The following is a 20891-nucleotide window of genomic DNA, read 5'->3' as shown; positions in this document are numbered from 1 at the left end:
AGCTTGCATTTGGACTAGTTTGCCCTATTTCCATGAATTATATATTTAACTATTACAGATAAATTGGAATACTAGACTGTTATAAATAAGGTGGAAGTAAAGGAAGGAACTTGCCCAAATCTCCCTTAAACTGCTCCAAATTCTTTTTGATAATGACTAAAAAATTTAGAGCATCAAAACATCCTAAAAGACAGAGTAGAACATTATCCAGCCAAAGACAACTTAGAAGGTCCACAGAAAAGATCTGTGGAACTAGGGTAGGAGTCTAGTGCACAGTCCCACCGCAGAAAGCACCAGTGTAGCCCTGGCCCTCACCCCAATCATAGCAATAGCCCCAGCCCCAGCACCAGTCCCAGCCCCAGCCCCAGCACTAGCACTAGCCTCAGCACCAATTAAGCAAGACTCTATTGCTCCAGCATACTAGATTTTACAGCAATAATGAGACAGGAACACTCCTAACAATTCTAGGACAGAAAAAAATTCTTGTGATCATGTCTCTTTAGAAGGATCTCTGAAACCATCTAGGTACAGTACACCTACCACCCTGGAAACAGAATCCTACTTTATCAAACAATTAAAAGCTGAGTAATAGTCTACGAAAATGAGCAGACAGCAAAAAAAAAAAAAAAAAAAAAAAAGTTTCTGGCCATAGAAAGTTACTATGGTGACAAGGAAGGTCAAAACACACACTCAGAAGAAGATAATGAAGTCAAAGTTTCCAAGAAAAATAAGAATTGAACTTGGGCCATGGAAGAGGTCAAAAAGGATTTTGAAAGTCAAGTAAGAGAGAAAAAATAAAAAAACAGGAAAATAATTGAGAATGGTGCAAAAGGAAATAGAAAAAGGTAAAGAGGAAAAGGATGCATTAAAAAGCAAAATTGGTCAAATGGAAAAGGAGGTACAAAAACTCACTGAGGAAAATAATTCCTTAAAAATTAGAATTGAGCAAATGAAAGTTAAATCAATATACATTAAAGCAATACCAAAAATTAAATAGGAAAATTGTGAAATATCTTATTGGAAAAAACAACCGATCTAGAAAATAGTTCTGAAGAGATAATTTTAAAATATATTGCTCTACCTGAAAGTCATGATTTAAAAAAAAAAAACCTACACATCATCTTTCAAAAAAATTATTAAAAAATCAACAGATATTCTAGTATCAGAAGGCAAAATAGAAATTGAAAAAATCAAGCAATCACTTCCTGAAAGAGATCCTAAAATGAATCTCCCAAGGAATATTATAGCCAAATTCTGGAACTCCTTGTCAAGGAGAAAATATTGCAAGCATTCAAAAAGAAACAATTCATTATTAGGGGAGCTACAATCAGGATAAAATAAGATTTAGCAGCTTCTATATTAAAGAAATGAAAAACTTGGAATATGATATTCTGGAGAGTAGTGGAGCTTGGATTTTGTGTGTGTGTGTGGGCATGTTTATTTTTATTTATTTAATAGCTTTTTATTTACAAGTTATATGCATGGGTAATTTTACAGCATTGACAATTGCCAAACCTTTTGTTCAAATTTTTCCCCTCCTTTCCCCTACCCCCTCCCCTAGATGGCAGGATGACCATTATATGTTAAATATATTAAAGTATAAATTAAATACAAAATAAGTATACATGACCAAACCATTATTTTGCTGTACAAAAAGAATCAGACTCTGAAATATTGTGCAATTAGCCTGTGTAGGAAATCCAAAATGCCAGCAGGCAAAAATATAGGGATTGGGAATTCAATATAATGGTTCTTAGTCATCGACCAGAGTTCTTTCTCTGGATATAGCTGGTTCAGTTCATTACTGCTCCATTGGAATTGATTTGGTTCATGTCATTGTTGAAGAGGGCCATGTCCATCATAATTGATCTTCATATAGTATTGTTGTTGAAGTATATAATGATCTCCTGGCCCTCAGTGGAGCTTGGATTACACCACGAAAGACCTACCCAGCAAAACTGAGTATAATCCTTCAGAGGAAAAGTGAATGTTCAATGAAATAGAGGATTTTTAAGCACTTGTGTTGAAAAGTCCACAGCTAATGGAAATTTTGATTTTTAAATACCAAATTCTAGAGAACCATAAGGAGGCACTCAGGAAAGTGGTATCATAAGGGACTTAAAAAGATTTATCTGTTTGTATTCCTACATGGGACAGTGATACTTTTAAGTCATTAGAACTTTCTCATTATTATGGGAGGTAGAAGGATAAATGTAGATTAGTTATAGATATAGATATAGGCAAAAGACATGGGTATGATTTGAATATGAAGAGATATCTAAAAATGATGAAATTAATGGATGGTAGAAATATGTTTTGGGAGAAAGGGAAAGGGAGAAGTAGAATGGTGTAAATTATCTGCCATAAAAAAGAGTTTTTTTTTTTTTTTAATCATGATATCTATATCCATAAGAATATTGACTTTCGGTTTTAGACCCAGAACTGGTGGGATCATTTGAACTAAAATTTGAAAGTTAGTGGCTACAGATTTATGAAGCCATTTTGCTCTGTATAGTTGAATGGTCAAGCTACTTTTCATAATTAGCTCATAATCATTGTGGTCACTAACTATTACTTCTTTTTCTGCCTTTTTTTTTTAAATAGCTGTTGTGAATTTGGATAACTCTGTGGTTGATCTGGAGACCCTTCAAGCCCTGTATGAAAATGTGAGTAGTAGAAAGAAGTGTGAATACACAGACACAGACACACAGACACACACAGACATACAGAGTCTCTTTCTTTTTCTCTTCCCATTGTCTTCTTCCTTCTCTTTCTCCATTTGTTTCTCTCTCCATCTATCCCAATCTTTTTATATAGATTATCTCTATAGATATAGATGTATATACATGCATGAAATATATATAGTGTGTGTATGTATACAATAGGAAAGTGAGCAAATATGCAAATGTAACATCTCTTAAATATATGTATATATTAATCTCTATTTTTTAAATGAAGTTTGCTACCCTGTTTAAAAATTAAAGGATTTCAAGGCCACGATGGTAGAATGAGTAAGGAATCCTCTGAAGTCCCTACTCCCTCATCCTTCTTCCTGTTGCCAAGCAACTACAAGACCATTTAAGAACTGGTCTAGGAACAGAGAAATAGTTTATCAACCTGATAAGAGTAAGTCTCACTGAGTAAATGGGAATCGAAGTCCAAAAGGAATAGCAACATCCAGTCTTCCCAGCAGGCAGTCTGCAGTAAGGTTCCAAGCCAGGGGCAATCCACCAGTGAGACCTAACTTTCCTGCAAGCCAGGAGCCTCCTAGGCAAGTGAGCATTCTGTGTAAGGCAGCAAAGTACCAGAGCCCAAGTCAAGCCCAAGCCACTAAGAGGTTCCACCAATAGCCAAACAAAACAAAACAAAACAAAACAAAACAAAACTAGAACTCCAGCAAAAACCTCGAATATGGCAGAGAGGACCCCATTTCCATTGCAACCTAGTAATAAGGCCCTACCTCTGAGGTACATCAGCAACAAGATCCCTCTTCCAAGGCCAGCCACCAGAATGACTCTGTTACTATAGAACCCCAGAAGCAAAGTACCACATTTGGGAGAATCCAAAAGAAAGATCTCACCTCCAGTACAAGACAGAAGGGAAGCCTACCCTCCTGAGAAGGCAAACTGATAAGCTTAGAAATTCATTACAAGTTAGCAATAAGACCTAGAATCCTAGCACAAAAAGCTTGGAGCATTGCAGGACTACAGCCTAGTTCTTACACTAAAACAAGTTGCAAAAAAAGAAAAAAAAAAGCTTGTTTATAAAATGTTGCTATGGTGATAGGCTAGGATCAAGACATAAATTTAAAAGAGGACAATAAGATCAAAACAGCTAAAACTGTAATCTCAAAGAAAAATATAATGTGATCTCAAGCCCCAAAAGAATCCCTTGCAAAGCTTTAAAAGGACTATGAAAAGAAAATTACAGAAGCAGGACAAAAATTGGGAGAAGAAATGGGAGTAATGTAAAAGAATAAGAAAAAAAAAAAAGAAAAGTTAATGGAATATGGAAGGATATGCAAAAATTTACCAAGTTAAGTTATTCCCTAAAAAAAAAAAAAACAAAAAACAAAAAAAAAAAAAAAACTAGAAATGGCCAAATGGAAACGGAAATACAACAGCTCACTGAAAAAAAAAATAATTTCTTAAAAATTAGAATTGAACAAGTGAAACTAATGATTCTATAAAACATCAAGATATGATCAAACAAAATCAAAAAAAAAGTTTTAAAAAGGAAGGAAATCATAATTTTTCATTGGAGAAAAACAACTGACTTAGAAAATAAATCCAGTAGAGATAATATGAGAATTATTGGACCACCTTAGAGTTATGATAAAAAGAAAAGAAAGAAAGAAAAAGGAGAAGGAAAAAGGGGGTGGGAAGCTTGGACAACATCTGATATATTAGAGCCAAAAGGCAAAATGGAAATTGAAAAAATATATACTCATCACCACCAAAAAGAGATCCTAAAATAAAAACTCCCAGGAACATGGTTACCAAATTCTAGAATTCACAGATCAGAGAGAAAATATTTAAAGCTGCCAAAAAGAAACAATTCAAATATTATGGGGCTACAGTTAGGATTACACAGAATTTAAAAGCTTTCACCTTAAAGAATTAGAGTTCTCAGAATATGATATACCAGAAGATAAAGGAGTTAGCATTACAATAAAGAATCACCTATGTAACAAAATTGAATATAATCTTTCGGGGGAAAATAGATATTTAATGAAATAGAGGACTTCTAAACATTTCTAATTAAAAAACCAAAGCTGATTAAAACAAAATGGCTTCCAAAATAAACATAAACATGAAAAAATTTTTAAAAGAAACAAGATAGAGGAAAAAAAATAAGAAATTCAAGGTTTAACTGTTTATATTTTTATATAACAAGCTATTTGTAATTCTTAATAATTTCATTACCATAAGAACAAATAGAAGGAACATATATAGAGAGAAGGTGTGGATTTTAGGTGACTTTGATAGGATGATGCCTTCCTCAAAAAATAAAGGGGTGAAAAAGAATATTGCATGGAAAGAAAGAGGGGAGAGATTGAATGGAATAAATTATCCCACATAAAAGAGACAACAAAGAACTATTATAATTAAGGGGGAGATAGGGATGGGGAGGGAAAAGTTTAAACCTTATTTTCATGAAAATTGGCTCAATGAGGGAATAATATACACACTCGGTTGGATATAGAAATCTTACTCAATCAGCCAGTAAAAAGGGACAGGGATAATAGATGAAGTGGGGGGGAGGGGACAGACTGATAAAAAGAAGGGCATATTGGGGAAGACAGTAATCAAAAGTTAAACACTTGTGAGGAGACATAGGGTGGGGGAGAAGAGAAGGAGCCAAACAAGTGAAAAATAGCATGGAGGGAATTATATAGTTAGAAATCATAACTAGAAATGTGAATGGAATGAACTCACCCATAAAATGGAAGTCTATAACAGAATGGATTAAAAGCCAGAATCCTATATGTTGTTTTAAAGGAACACATTTGAAGCACAGAGATGCCCATAGGGTAAAGGTAAGAGGATAGAGCAGAATTTTTTTATGCTGCAGCTGAAACAAAGAAAAGAAGGATAACAATCATAATCTCAGATAAAGACAAAGCCAAAAGGAACTTAAAGAGATAAAGAAGGAAGCTAAAAGATATAAACAATAAAGTCTTTTCAATACTAAATCTATGTGCAACAAATGATATAGCATCTAAAATTTTAAAGAAGTTGAATGACTTACAGAAGGAACTAGATAATAAAACTATACTAATGAGGGACTTCAGCTTTGCTTTCTTAGAACTAGATAAATCTAACCAAAACACAAGAAAGAAGTTAAGGAGATGAATAAGGAATGAGGAACAGTTTGACATAATAAATCTCTTGGGGAAATTGGATGAGAATTGAAATACATATATACATACACACATTTTTCTTAATAGTATATGGCACCTACCCCAAAATTGCCCATATATTAGGATATAAAAATATCACAACTAAATGTAGAAAAATAAAAATAATAAATGCATCCTTTCCAGAACATAATTCAATAAAAATGCATTTAATAACAGACAGAGAAAAGAGAAATTAAAATTAATTGGAAATTAAATAATCTAATCCTCAACAAACAAGTGATTCAAAGAACATATCATAGAAACTATCACTTGTTTGTTTGTTTTTTTTTTAATTAAAAAAATGATAACAATGAGACAATATACCAAAATTTATGACATGCAGTAAAAGTAGTATTTAGGGGAAATTTTATATTTCTAATTGCTTACATAAATAAAATAGAAAAAATCAAACCAACATATTTTGTATGCAACTAAAAAAACTAGGAAAAAGGAAAAAATAAAATGCCCAATTAAATACATATTGGAAATCTTGAAAATAAAAAAAAAGATTAATAAAACTGAAAGTAAGAAAACCAGTGAACTAATAAATAAAACTAAATTTTTTTTTTGAAAAAAGCAAGATAAACTAAACAAGCCATTGGATAATTTGATTTTAAATAGAAAAGAAAAAACCAAATTGTTAGTGTCAAAAATGAAAGAGGTGAATTCTCCCAAATGAAGAGGAAATTAAGATTATTTTATTAGGAACTTTTTTGCCCAATTATGCCAATAAATCTGACAATCAAAGTGAAATTTATATATATGCCAGTTTAACAAAAGAAGAAATAAAATACTTAACCCAATTTTAGAAAAGGCATTGAACAAGTCTTAATGAATTTTCTAAGAAAAAAAATTCCCAGGAGGAGTTGAATTCACAAACAAATCCTATAAAACAAATAAACAATAAATCCCAATACTATATAAACTATGTGGAAAAATAGAGTACTGCAAAATTCCTTTTATAACTCAAATATCATGCTGATACTGAAATTAGAAAGTACCAAACTGAGAAAGTTATAGACTAATTTTCCTAATGTACATTGTTGTAAAATTTTTAATTAAAATACTAGCCCAGAGATTATATCACTATGTCACAGGAATCACATTCTATGACCAAAAGGTATTTATACCAGGAATGAAGGACTGATTCAACATTAGGAAAACTAACAGCACAATTGACCAAATCAATAACAAAACAAAAAGAAATATGATTGTTTCAACATATTCAGAAAAAAATCTCAGTCAAAATAAACACCTATTCTTACTAAAAATATTCAAGAGAGGAGGAAAAAAAGGAAATTACCTTAAAATGATAAATATTTATCTAATACATTTATTTATTTATCTAAAAACATAACCAAGAATTATCTTTGATGGGGATAAACTGAATATCTTCTCAGTAAAATCAGGGATGAAGCAAGGATATTCATTATAACCTCTATAATTTTATATTTTACTAGAAATATTAGCTATAGCAATAAGAGAAAAAGGAATTAAAGGAATTAGAATAAGCAATGAGGAAACAAAACTATCACTCTTTGAAGATGACATGATGGTAAACTTAGAGTCAATTGAGAATCTACTTGAAATTATTAGCATTTTAGCAAAGTTATGAGACAAAACAAACCCCCACAAATCCTCAGCATTTCTATATATTACCAACAAAGTGCAGCAGCAAGAAATTGAAAAAGAAATTAAATATAAAACAACTTTAAACAATATAAAATACTTAGTAGTCTATCTGCCAAGATGAGCCTAGGAACGATATGAATAAAACTAGAAATCACTTTTCATACAAATAAAGTCAGACCTAAACAATCAGAAAATATTAATTGCTCATGCATTTGCCAAGCCAATATGATAAAAATGACTGTTCTTCCTGAATAAATTTACTTATTCAGTGCTTTGTCATTAAAACTATCAAAAATTATTTTATAGAACTAGAAAAAGTAATAATGAAATTCATCTGAAAGTACAAAAATTCAAGAATATCAAGAGAATCAGTAAAAAAAAAAATGCAAAAAAAAGTGAACTAACCCTAATAGTTATCAAATTGTGTTATAAAGCAGTAATTATCAAAATAGTTTGGTACTGACTGAGAAGAATTAAGATATAGAGAGCATTACAAAATGTAAAATAGATAATTTTGATTTTTAAAACTATCTGTAGTCATATTTTTAAAATGCTCCAAATTGCTATTGATTAGAGAAATGCGAATTAAAACAATTATGATTACCACCTAATAGCTATCAGATTGGCTAAAATGACAAAAAAAAAAAAAAAAAAAAGGAAAATGTTGCATGTTGGAGAGAATGTGGGAAAACTCAATAATGCATTGTTTGTGGAGTTGCAAACTGATCAAATCATTCTGAAGAGCAATTTGGAACTTTGCCCGAAGGGTTACAAGGCTGTATATACCCTTTCATCCAGCAAAACCACTGCTAGATCTATATTCCAAAACCATTCAAAAAAGGCAGAAGGACCTGTTTGCACAAAAATATTTATAGCAGCTCTTTTTGTGGTGGCTAATAATTGGAAATCCAACAATTAGAAATTCTATCAATTGCGGAATGGTTAAACAAGTTGTTGTATTTGATAGTAATGGAATTTCATTGTGCCATAAGAAATGATAAGCAGGACTATTTCAGAAAAAAAAAAAAAAACTGCAAAGACTTACATGAACTGATGCATATGGAAGTGAATACTACCAAGAGAATGTTGTACACAGTTATAGCAATATTGTTCAGTGAAGAACTGTGAATACTTAGCTATTCTCAGCAATATAATGGTCCAAGACAATCCCAAAGGACTTACAATAAAGCATACTATCTGTCTCCAGAAAAAATCAAAACAAAACTGAAATTTATTGAATGCTTTCTTTCCTTCATTTTCTTCTTCTTTATTTGAGTCTTTTTGTACAAAATGACTAATATGGAAATGCTGTACATAATTACTCATATGAAACCTACATCTGATTATTTACCATTTCAGGCAAGGGAAAGGAGAGAGAGAAAAGTATAGAATTTAAAATCCAAAACTTTAAATTAAAATGTTTTAAAAATTGAAAAAAAAAGATACTTCTGAGAGAGAAATTTAGATTTACTTCCTTTAAAGATCATAAATATAGTAGGCTGGGTAATAGATTTAGAGATTACAGTATTCTCATGAATAGATAGATACTTTCTATTATAGCTTGTTCTCACAGTTTCATTAGTACACAAAAGGTTCTTGCAAACACCCATCAGTAGAAAATTTATGAACAAGATGCAGTAAGTTGTGATTACTATTAAGATAGTAGTATCATTCTCCTGTTCCTAACAAACTCTATTTCATCCTTCCATTTAAACCATTATACTCTCCAGGAATAGTTCCTGAGTCATTCCAGCATGGACTTTCAGCTTGAACATTCCTAATTATGAATCTGTGGATAGGCGACCAAAATCTTGACTTGATAGGCAGAGAATGGTTTCTCTTACACTGCCTACTTCTTTGAGGATTGCTTAATTACACAAAAATATCCTTGATACCTACAATATTTCCTAACGGTGGGAATATATGACCCATGTAGTAGAGAACTTTGATATTATGCAAAAGATACCACATGGTACCTAGAATTCTGTTAAACATTTAATAGATTCTCAGTGAATAAAAGTTGAATAATTAATAATGATAAAAATTACTCACATTTATACTTATAATGTTTGTGTTAAAACAAATATGGAATTAGATAGTATAATTATACTCATTTTATGAATTGATGAAAATGAAACCCAATGAGATTTTGAATCACCCACGATCATCTATCTCTCAATTAAGAACCACTGCTTCAATAAATTTACTTATTCAATGACAAAACAATCAAAGAAAGCATTGTTTGGGGGGAGGCTAGAAAAATAATGATTAAATTTATCTGCAATGACAAAATATCAGCAATCTAAAAGAAAAGTCATTTTTAAAATGAAAAAAGCAGAAACCCAGCGTTCTATAAAATGTATTCTCACAAAGTCATAATCATCAAATTTGTTACTGGTAAAGAAATAGAGAGGTGAATCTGTCAAACATATTAGTTATATAGCACACAGAAGCATATAAAATATGTAATATTATGTTCAATAAACACAGATCTCTGATTTTCTGGGTTAAGAATTCTTTTTTGTGATGAAATATAGGGGAAATAAAGGTCTTCAATGTACAGTTTAAATCTGAACTGGGACAGGCATTTATTTACTCAAAAGAAATACTATACATAAAAGATTATGACAAGCAGATATTGAAAGAAGGCTTAAAATAGGATAGAGTGATTTTTAGTGACTGTTGTGCACTTCCAAGATGCTAAGATTTTAATGTCAGGACATGAAGCATTTTGAGGACTACTGAATAGGTGATTTGCATTTCATTTTGACTGTCTATATTCACAGTTTTCAAAATCAGTGTATTCTGGCCAGCTAGAGCAGAGGCTGGACTTATTCCCCAGCTGTTGTTCATTTTCTCCAAAAGTGCTAGAGTAGGTGCCAAAAATTCTTTCCTAAGTATATCTGGCATTGATTGAGGACCTAGGATCTCCAGACATCTTACTCACAAAGTCTCAGAGTCTAAAGCATCCCTTTCTAGAATGATATTCAATTACTTCTGATCAAGAAAAGAAACACAAAACATATAGCCAGATATACAAATAGATAGCCAGAAGCCCAGCAATAAGCTTTCTTAGCTGAATTCATCTTCTTCAGGTGCCATGTGGAAGCAGTTGACATGATGTCAAAATGGCATGAGGCCAGAAAGGCACCCACTCTGTCCCAATACCTCTAGTGAAAGGCTCAAAAACTCTTCAGAGATACAGTTTATGTAAATAAAGAGCAGTTGTTCTTGGGTTGTTCCCTTTGAAAGATCTATTGAGTTAGAAACTTCCTGCCCACTAGCCAGTAAAGGGTTATGATACTTGGGATCTTATGATACCCAAATCCTAAGCTAGCACACATGGTCAGCCAGAAACAGGCAAAAAAAAAAGATTCTTCATATGCCCTGTTACTCATCAACACTAACTGGCAGAAATGACAAATCCAGGTTTTCAAAGTCCAGGGTTCTTTTCATGCTGCTACACTGAATTAAATGCATTTGGATTAAGCATGAAATTAGATTAGACCATCAGTCATTGGAGGGACTTGAGGAGAGTGTGTTCATGCCTCATTACAAACATATTACTACTACTGGGAAAGTAACTAAAAGCATGCAGATTATAAGAACAATGACTGTACAATACATATATCCACCTGGAAATAAATAATTGAGCTCCAAATGAGGCACATTATCATTTCATTAGCCATTAATATAGGAAGAGAAGAATGGAAATGTCCTGCTTTTCCTTTTCCCCTGTCTCTTTGGTGTGACATGGAAAGAAATATAAATATAAAATCAACCTTGTCACTGAAGATTTTCCAAATTTATTTTTGTAATAAGTTAATACTCACTGGTGCAATCTTTAAATATTAAGAAAAGCTTATTTATTCATGATCAGTATTTAGCAATATTCTTCATCTGGTTATTTTTTCTCTATATAGCTTTTCTTTTTCTAAAAAAGTTTAGTGGTGATTTGTTATATCATAATTGCATTTATTTTTCTTTCCTTCACACTTAACCCACAATTGAAAAGGAAAAACAAAAATAAGACTAAATATTACTAAGAAACATGCATAGTGAAACAAAATAAAATTCACTAAGATCCAAAAAAGAGTTCTTAAATCGTTTAAAGTTGTTTTTATAATATAGTTATTATTTAATAAAAATGCTATGATTTTACTCACCTTGATCTGCATCAGTTCATGTTAATTTTTGAAACTATTCTCTTTTTTTATTTCTTATGACATAGTAGCATTCTATTACATTCATAAAGCATAAATTGTTCAGGCATTCCCTTCAATTTTCAGTTCTATGCTACCACAAAAAGAAAGAAAGGATTAATTTGTTTATGAGTCCTTTTTTCCTTTGATCTCTTTACCATTTGCTGGATCAAAGAGTATGTATAGTTTTGTGACATTTTAGGTAAATATACAAATCACAATCCAGGATGACTGGATCAATACACAATTCCTCTAATACTAAATCTATGAATTTTTCCCACCATACATATACACACACTCTCCGTAATTTTCTTTCATTTTCTTCTTCTGCATTTCTACCAATTTGTTGAGGTCACTTAATTAATATTTCTCTAATGATGAGCAATTTAAAACATTAAAAAAAAAAAGAAAAATAATATTCTTGTTAATAGTTGGGCTTGTTTTCTCTATAAGCTGCATTTTATATTCTTGGATAATCTGTCTCTGTGGAATGGTTCTTATTCCTTAAATAGCTTGGAAAGCAGATATTTATCAGAAGCACTTACTACAACATTTTTGAAATTCCTTCTTTTCTTATTTTATCTGCATATATATGTACATATACATATGCATATGATCAGAATTGTCCTTTATCTTCTATGATATCTCTTATTTAATCATAAACATCACTCTTAGTCATCTATTTGAGAGGGCATTTCCTTACTGTTTCTCTAATATATTTATGATATCACCTTTTATATGTAAATCACGTATCTATTTGAACCTATATCATGTGAGATATTGGTCTAAACCTAACTTTCCCCCAGAAGTTTGTGTTAAATAGTGAAACTTTACCCCGGTAGTAACATTATTTGTTTTGAAAAAACACAAGGGTACTAAGATAATGTTACATATCTCATATATTATAATGATCCACTTCTCTGCTTTTTAATCAATATCAAATCATTTTGCTAATTATTATTTAGCAATGCAATTTGAACACTAAGATCACCATTCTTCTTATTTTCCCATTACACTTTTGAGATGGATGACATTTGTTCCCAATGAATTTATTTTTCCCTCTCACTCTATAAATAATCCTTTATTTACTAATTTAGAATAGCACAGAATAAATAAATCATTTTAGATAGTACTATCATTCTTGTTATCAACCTTCCCATGAGTAATTAATATGAAAGTTCTTCCCTTTTGCCTACATTTATTCTCTTTTTCTTGTCTTAGGGCAGTAGTTGTAGGAGTATCTGATATGATTATACATTTTTAATTATCATATCCCATGAGTAATTAACATTTCTTGAATGATTTAATCTTTATTTAGATAAAGGTTTTTGGTAATTATTGTCATATATTTCCTCTGTGTGTCTTACCTGGTATGTTTCCAGATATTTTATACATTCTGTCATTATTTAAAATCTATACCTGATTTTTGAGGGAATAACACAGAAAAATAATGATGATTTATTTCTATTATTTTATATCCTGAAACTTTCCTGAAGTTATTATTTCAATTAATTTTACTTGACTCTCTGTAGGGATCTACTTAAACCATGTTATTTTACTTATGCTTATTCCCTAAAATTCTTATTCTTGCCTTATTGTTTATTATAGCTGGTATTTCTAGCATTACATTAAATAGTAGTGATAACAAAGTGTATCTTTTATATTAAAGCAGACTTTAGTTTATATCCATTTCATGTGCTAACCTAATCTCTCTTAGTTATTGATAGGTACTACTTATCAAATTAAGGAAATCTCCATTTATTTTTATGTTTTCAAGTATTTCAACAAAAATGATTTTGTAAAAATCAAAAAAACCCTACATGTAGACTCTTTACTAAGAAAACATTTGAAGTTTTTCCATCTATATTAATTAGGGATATTGGACTATAGTTTGTTTTTCCCTATGTTTTGATTCACTCTGCTTTATGCATCAAAACAATATTTGCATTATAGAAGGAATAGAATTTATTTTCCTATCAATACATACAGTTTATGTAATATTAGAATGAATTATTTCAATATTTGAGAAAATTCATTTACATATCCATCTGGTCTTGTTTTCTTTTCTGTGTTTTATAGTTCAATTCTTTTTCTGAGATTGGACAATTTAAAATCTTTATTTCTTGTTCTGCTAATTAGAATTTTTTATAATCTTACCATTATTCCCTATTCCATTTAAGACTTTAATTATTTTGTAGTAAGTTGCATAACATATTTTTTAGTAATTTTGTTTATATCTTCTTCATAAGTTGTGAATTCTCATTTTTCATTTTTACTCATGATATGATTTTTCTTCTTTTTATAAATCAAACTTATGAATTTGTTTTCTTAATTTTATCAAGTAAATGTATCATACTTCATTAATTCAATGTGTTTCATCTTTGATTTTCAGAATTTCTATTTTGGTATTTAGTTTTTTTAATTATTCATATTCTATTATATTTTAATTGCATACTAATTCATTGACATATTCTTTTTCCCTTTTTTCAATGAATGTGTTTAAAGAAAAAAAATGTTCCTGAAGGAACTAAATCCCCTAAATTTTCTGCATTGTTTAGTTGTTTTCATTTTTTTAAAATAAAATTATTGTTTTTATGATTTGTATTTTGACTCACCAATTCTTTAGGATTGAATTATTTGGTTTTTAATTAGATTTAATCCTTTTTCAAAGACCATTTATCAAATATAGCTTTTTGATGAATAGTAGTTAGTAAAGTTTGTGTTTAATATTTATTCAGTAAGCAGTTGACATGGGACAGTTTTGGTTAAGTATGTTATGTGACCCAACATGAGACTTTCTAGAAAATTATCCCATAGAAACCCCTTATAGAATAAATCAAATCTACCAAAAGAGAAAGTCTTAGTTCTCACTTAAGGGGAATTCTCCAAGATCTCTACTCTCTACTAGAGTAAGTTGAGGAAAAGGACATGATAAAGATTGCCAATTCCTCTACATATTGACTTCTTCCTAGAGTTTTTTTTCCCTTAGAAACCCTGAAGAGAGAATAGAATGGTATGTCTTTTCTTTTGGAAAAGCCAGAAGAAATCCAGATCTCTCATTGTGCTTGGCTCATCTTAGGTACTTAATAAATGCTTATAGATTGATTAAATCCACATTTCAATTTAATCACATGATTATTAGTCATCTTTTCAGAAGACTGAAAATATTAGCAATAAACATTTTTGAGTGTCTGCAGAACTTTGTAGTCTAGTAGACACTGTGAGTGATATGCCAAACAGAAAGATCAAAGTAGTGTTGGTAAGGGCCCTATAATCATTTTGATGAAAGAGAACAAAATATACATAAACACACATATAGATATCAATTATATACATATATATGCATGTGTTACCATTTCTAAAGAGAAATACCATCAAGTACAAAGTAAAACATTTTTTCCATACAATGAAAACAAAAAAAAAAAATTATATGCATTTAGAAAGTATTTTTCGCTAGTCATAAGATTTGGTTCTCACAAATGATAAATTTGGCGAAATACCAAATAGCATTTGTATTTCAATGCTGAAAGTGAAGCTACCACTTACTTTTTAAAAGGCATATTTGTCACGTTATATTTAATTTCTAAAGTTAAATTGATATGGTGATTATCAGTCAACAGGATTTGTCTCTCTTTTTCTTAATATGTATTTTGAAGCATCAGGGCACGAGAGACAAGGCAGCAAGACTTAGGTTCTACTCTTGCCTTTGAGATGTATTATGTGACCTTGGGCAAAAGATTTAATTCTTTTCATATTCTTAGGCATTTTTTTGATTGTAAGTATCAAAATAGTTGCTGATCTGGATTGGTAGAGGTGATTTCTTTACACAGAATTCTGTCCAAAAGTGAAATCACTGCTCCTCCTCCCCCCCCCCAAAAAAAGGGAGAAATAATTCAAATCTTTTTTCCAAATCCTTTATTTCTAAAAGAACATTTTCCTTTTGTTGAAGCTCAGTGGATTTTCTTTCCTTATCTACCTAGTTAACTATAAGAAGTGAGCTTCTTTTGAGTCCTTGCTATAGAGATCCTGTACTTTATTCTTTTTTATGATGCAAAACAGAGGAAAGCAAGTTTGTTTTTTATATCAATATACAGAACAATTTTTCCATGTTTTCTAGTTACTAATAGTCTGTTTACACACGATTGATAAAATAAGGGGGCATGCTGTATGAAATGTACATCTGTTATGTAGTTTGGCAGTAAGGCTTCCCACTTCCTGTAGATTTTCTCCAAAGTCTATAACTATACATTAGCTAGATTAAAACAGGCCACAGCTTTATTCTGGTATGACATATACATATTTCTATGTATCCAACCAAAAAGAATCTTGTTTCTCTATGCCAAAAGTAGTTGTAACTCAAAATGTTTCCATTTACTTTCATTCATTATGTGTATTATCACCAGAAAAGAGTCATACCAACTACCTGCAATTTGGCATGCTTTCCTGCATATGCATGCAACTAAAATAGAGTATGAGAGTTCAGTGCTTGAACCATTTATCACCAAAGATAATAAATGAGCTTGAAAGGATAGCAAAGCAAAGCCATAAAATTCAAGCTAAGTCATTTCAAAGTATTGGTATTCAAACTGAAACCTTGGTATTAGTAAATCTCTACCATTGACATAACTTTTGCTCTACCATTTTCCTTTCTTGCCACCTCAAATTAAATTATAACTACAGATTTCTTCTCATAACCTCTTTCATCATCCCCATCCTCATTAGATACATTTTATCTGAATTTATCACTCTGTATACAACAGCCTCTCAAATTTCAATACCTTATATTTATCCTCATTTATATCCATTATTGGAATCCTATCTGTTTCATCCCCAAATCACTGGTAATCTTCTTTTTCATACTAAATAGAAACCATATTTGAATATAGATAATATTTATAAACTTTGAATATTTATTTTAAAATCATCCTTTTTGAATGTTTTATTTTTAATTATACATAAAATAATTTTAACATTATTTTTAAAAAATTTCTTATTAATTGTATATCTTGTAATGCTCCCTTATTTCTTTAATCACAAATTTTTACCTTACTCATAGATCTCACAGGTAAACTCTCCCATGGTCTCCTAATTTATTTATGTCTAAATCATTTATACCTAAATCATGTAGCCATTTTAACCTTTTCTTGCTATTTACAGTATGAGTTATTGGTCTATACCTAGTTTCTGCCAGTTTTCCAGTTTTCCCAACAGTATTTGTTAAAGAATGAGTTCTTATCCCCAAAGTTTGAAACTTTGAGTTTGCCAAACAGAGGTAGCTATGGTGATATATTGCTGTGTATTGTTCAATACACAGCGTGTTGTTATTATTTTATTATATATTATTAGCCAATTATTATTATATAATTATTAGCCAATTACATTGTTTTAATGATTATCACTTTATAGTGAAGTTTGAGTTCTGCAGTTGTTAGACTATCTTCCTTCACCATTTTCTCCTTAATTCCCTTGATGTTCTTGACCTTTTGTTCTTTCAACTGAATTTTCTTATAATTTTTTCTAGCTCTATAAAATATTTTTAAGTTTGATTGGTATGACATTTAATAAAAAAATTAATTGAGATAGATCTGAGTTTATTTGCATGGAAGATGTTCTGTTGTTGTGTGATTCCTAAGTTTGTCTTGGCAAATAGACTACATAGTATTTTATATTGTTGTTTTAAATAGAATTTCACTTTTTTATGTCTTACTACTATATATTGTTGGTAATATCTAGAAATGGTATTTTACCAAGATTTGTTTTATATCCTGCAATTTTGCTAAAGTTTATTATTTCAACTAGGTTTCTAGTTGATTCTCTAGGATTCTTAATTATACCATCATATCACTCAATATTTATGACAGGACCTGGTGGTGAATAAAAGTTTAGTGACTAACTGCTTCCATTATTAAACTTTTCTCTTAAATTTCACAGATTATAATTTCATTCCTTCAAGTCCTTCATATCTGTCATTATCACTTACATCTGCTAGATATAGTCCTAGTTTTAATTATATCTTCTCCTTTTTGTTTTTCTTAATTTTAATTTCTTGATTTCTATGCAACATCTGACACTATTGACTTTTATTTTTTGATAATTTCTTTCCTTGACTTCCAAGATATCTTTTTCTCCTAGTTCTCCTACCTCTTTAACTGTTCATTCTCTTTCCTTTACTCAATCTCATCCTATTCCAGTTGTTTAATGTGTACATTTTTCCCATTGTGCTATCCTTGGCTCTTTTTTTCTGCTCTCTACATATTGTTTCTCACTATATACTACTATACACGTAACTTTTATGTACATGACTCCCAAGACTATCTCTATTATTGTCCTCTCTTCCAAGTTATACATCCACCTCTCCAGCAACTTCTTGCCTAAAGATCTAGTTTGAGCATCCCATTTGCCCAGAGGAAAACATGGCATGCTCAAACTAGATCTTTAGTCGAGAATTGTGCTGAGCTGAAATTAAGAAAAACACAGAATTCTGCCATCATAAAATTCTATCTACTCAGTATTTTTAAAAATGAGATAATTTAAGTCTTGATGATCAAGCAATAGAAGGAGAATTACTAGAAATTATCTTTTCAAAAGATTTTTCTAAATTAAACCCTATGAAGCCATTGTCAAAAACAAACAAACAAACAAACAAAAACCTTATAAATCAAGGGTTTGTATGTGATTTTTTCACATAAGTACTAAATCAATAAACATATTTTCATTTAGTTTTCAATTTCTATATTTTATATTTTTGAAACTTTCTAACTGTGTAAGTTTATCCTCTATGTCCCTTCATTCTGACACTTCTACTCTTAGAATTTTGGCATTTGAAGTTAGAAATCCCTATGAAAAGTCCAAGAGATAATTGAAGGAAAGAAGGGAAGAAGGGAAGAAGGGAGGGAGGGAGGAAGGAAGGAAGGAAGAAAGGAAAGAAGGGAAGGAGGGAGGGAAGGAAGGAGAGAAGGAGGGAGAAAGGAAGGGAGGGAGGGAGGAGAAGCATTGGCCAACTGAACTGGCCAGTTGAGTACCCAGCAAGGCAGCTACTAGCATTCACAGATCTTTGTTTGTCCTTCACTCTTGAAGAGGAGATATGATATCAGGAAGATGATAGTTTGACTTGCACCTCTGTGCTGATGATTCTTAGATGTATGCATCTAGTACTGATCTCTCTTTCCTAAGCTACACATTCTTTTCTTTTCTTTTTGGATATATGCATATTAACTTCCCTACAAGGGATGGATGTTTTTTGTTTGTTAAGTATGTTTAAAGGCAGCAGGGAGTCAGTAGATAAAGATTGAAAGCAAGAAAGTAGGGAGCAAAATATTGATATATTGGAGAAAATTGGGAAAGGATTGAGTCAAGAACATATGTAGATAAAGGGAGTGACTTTCAAGACTAGAAAGCCTACTTTCTTATCAGAGAAAAAGCCATTCTTTGCCTCCTTTCTTAGTTAGCCTTAATCACTGAATGGGTAGTTGCTTTAGTCAAAATGAAACCTGATAATGATGCTAGGTTAAATCTCCCACTGACAATGCCTATCTCCAGGCATCCTGATCTATATCTGGCTTCTGTACCCAGATAGCTCTGGAGGAGAAAGTGAGATGGTGGCCTTGCACAGCCCCATCTCACCCAAATCCAATTCACCTGCATGTTATGGCATTGCCACAAGTTGTCTTCCAGGATGTAGCACAAACCATAACTAAAGAGTAAAAGCGAAAATTATGAGAGCTAATGTTAGAGGAATATGAAAGAGAAAAGAGAGAAACTTTTCTGCAAATGATATAAATTTTTTTCTTGTGTCACATATTATGAGAAGTTTTCAACAAATAGGATGAGAGAAGTAGTGTGGGAGGATTGAAGAGAGTAGAAAAGTTTTGGGATAACTGCTGTAGTGAATGTGATAGATAAGGGAAATCATTAGAGAGGCATAGCAGCATTGACCTGTATCAAGGGCTCATCTGAAATTATATAGCATATATTTATAGTTTCAGTTAATAGGGTCTCATGATTCCCTCCAATTTTGTTCAGCAGTATATGAGTAGGAGGATTTGGCAAGTTATGATTAGACACGGGGCAAAAAGAAGGGAGCCAAGATTAGAGGACAGTATAGAGTTGAATTGGTTTACCAAGGAGTTAGATGAGGATGGGAAGAATTTTAGGACAGACCAGGTGATGATGTTCTGGGAGTGGGATGAAGGGACAGATCACAACAAGGATAAGCAAAATGGCAAGAACAAGAATATGAACAGTCTTGCATTTCACTGAGATGGAGTTAATTGAGCAATTGAGCAGATTGAAGAATCAGAAATTCTGATTCCAAAAATCTGGAATATTTGAGAGAACATCACAACATCTGTTTTTAAACTTTTTAGAATTAGTGAAGAAGTTGAAGTGAAGAAGAATACTGTGAGCCGAGCACTGAACTCATTTAGAAATAAGGGAGAGTACCTTGGACCAATCTATAATAGCTATAAGAATATGGATTGGGTGATAATTTTGGATTGAATAAGTCTCAAGTGTTTACAAGTTGCTGAGTTATGGTGGTATAGTATTTGGAAGTGATAAAGAAAAGAAAGGAATAGTCTGACTCTTCCACCATCACCAGTGAATAGGGAATATGAGAGAAAATTCATAGAGTACTGGAAAGAATGTGAACAGGAGGGAGCCAGGTTTCAGTGAGTGCCAGAGAAAGGAGAAGAAAGAAACAAAGACATTTAAGATGAAAATGACTTTATTGCTTATGGAATAGACATTTCAGAGAACCTAGTGGAAAGATTGGGTAGATCTGGAGTAAGACATTAGGAAGTTAGGGTTGAGAGGCTAAATTTAAAGAAAAAAAATGAATACCACTGAAATGTTTACCTTGTTTTCTGTAGGAAGATATGTTTGTTTTATATCTCTTTTCTATTCTAAATACTTTTACTAATTTTAATTCCCTCTGCTTCACTGGATTTTCCCTCTTAGACTTTCTGTCTGCTATTTTCTTTAACTCTATTTCTATTTCTATATGAATTATTCAAACTTTATAATTAGCTGGCGTGAAATAAAAAATGTTTAAATTCATTCATCCCCCCCCCAAAAAGTAAATAAAACAGCTTGCATTTTTAATATATCTCTTAAATTCCTTGGATAGAAAAAAAGAAACATCATAAATATTCATA

At 31.3% G+C, this 20891-nt stretch overlaps 1 protein-coding gene across 2 annotated transcripts in view; it reads left to right on the top strand.

Moving 5' to 3' along the window:
- Positions 1-20891, top strand: part of FMN2 (formin 2) — a 446111-nt gene that overhangs the window by 239973 nt on the left and 185247 nt on the right. For both annotated transcript variants that reach the window (XM_051993530.1, XM_051993529.1), the window contains exon 8: positions 2605-2666. In XM_051993530.1, coding sequence (XP_051849490.1) covers positions 2605-2666 — 62 coding nt within the window. The remainder of the gene's footprint in view (positions 1-2604; positions 2667-20891) is intronic.

Source organism: Antechinus flavipes, chromosome 4 (genome assembly GCF_016432865.1).
Source record: "Antechinus flavipes isolate AdamAnt ecotype Samford, QLD, Australia chromosome 4, AdamAnt_v2, whole genome shotgun sequence".
NCBI lineage: Eukaryota > Metazoa > Chordata > Mammalia > Dasyuromorphia > Dasyuridae > Antechinus > Antechinus flavipes.
This window is presented reverse-complemented; position numbering and strand designations above follow the sequence as displayed.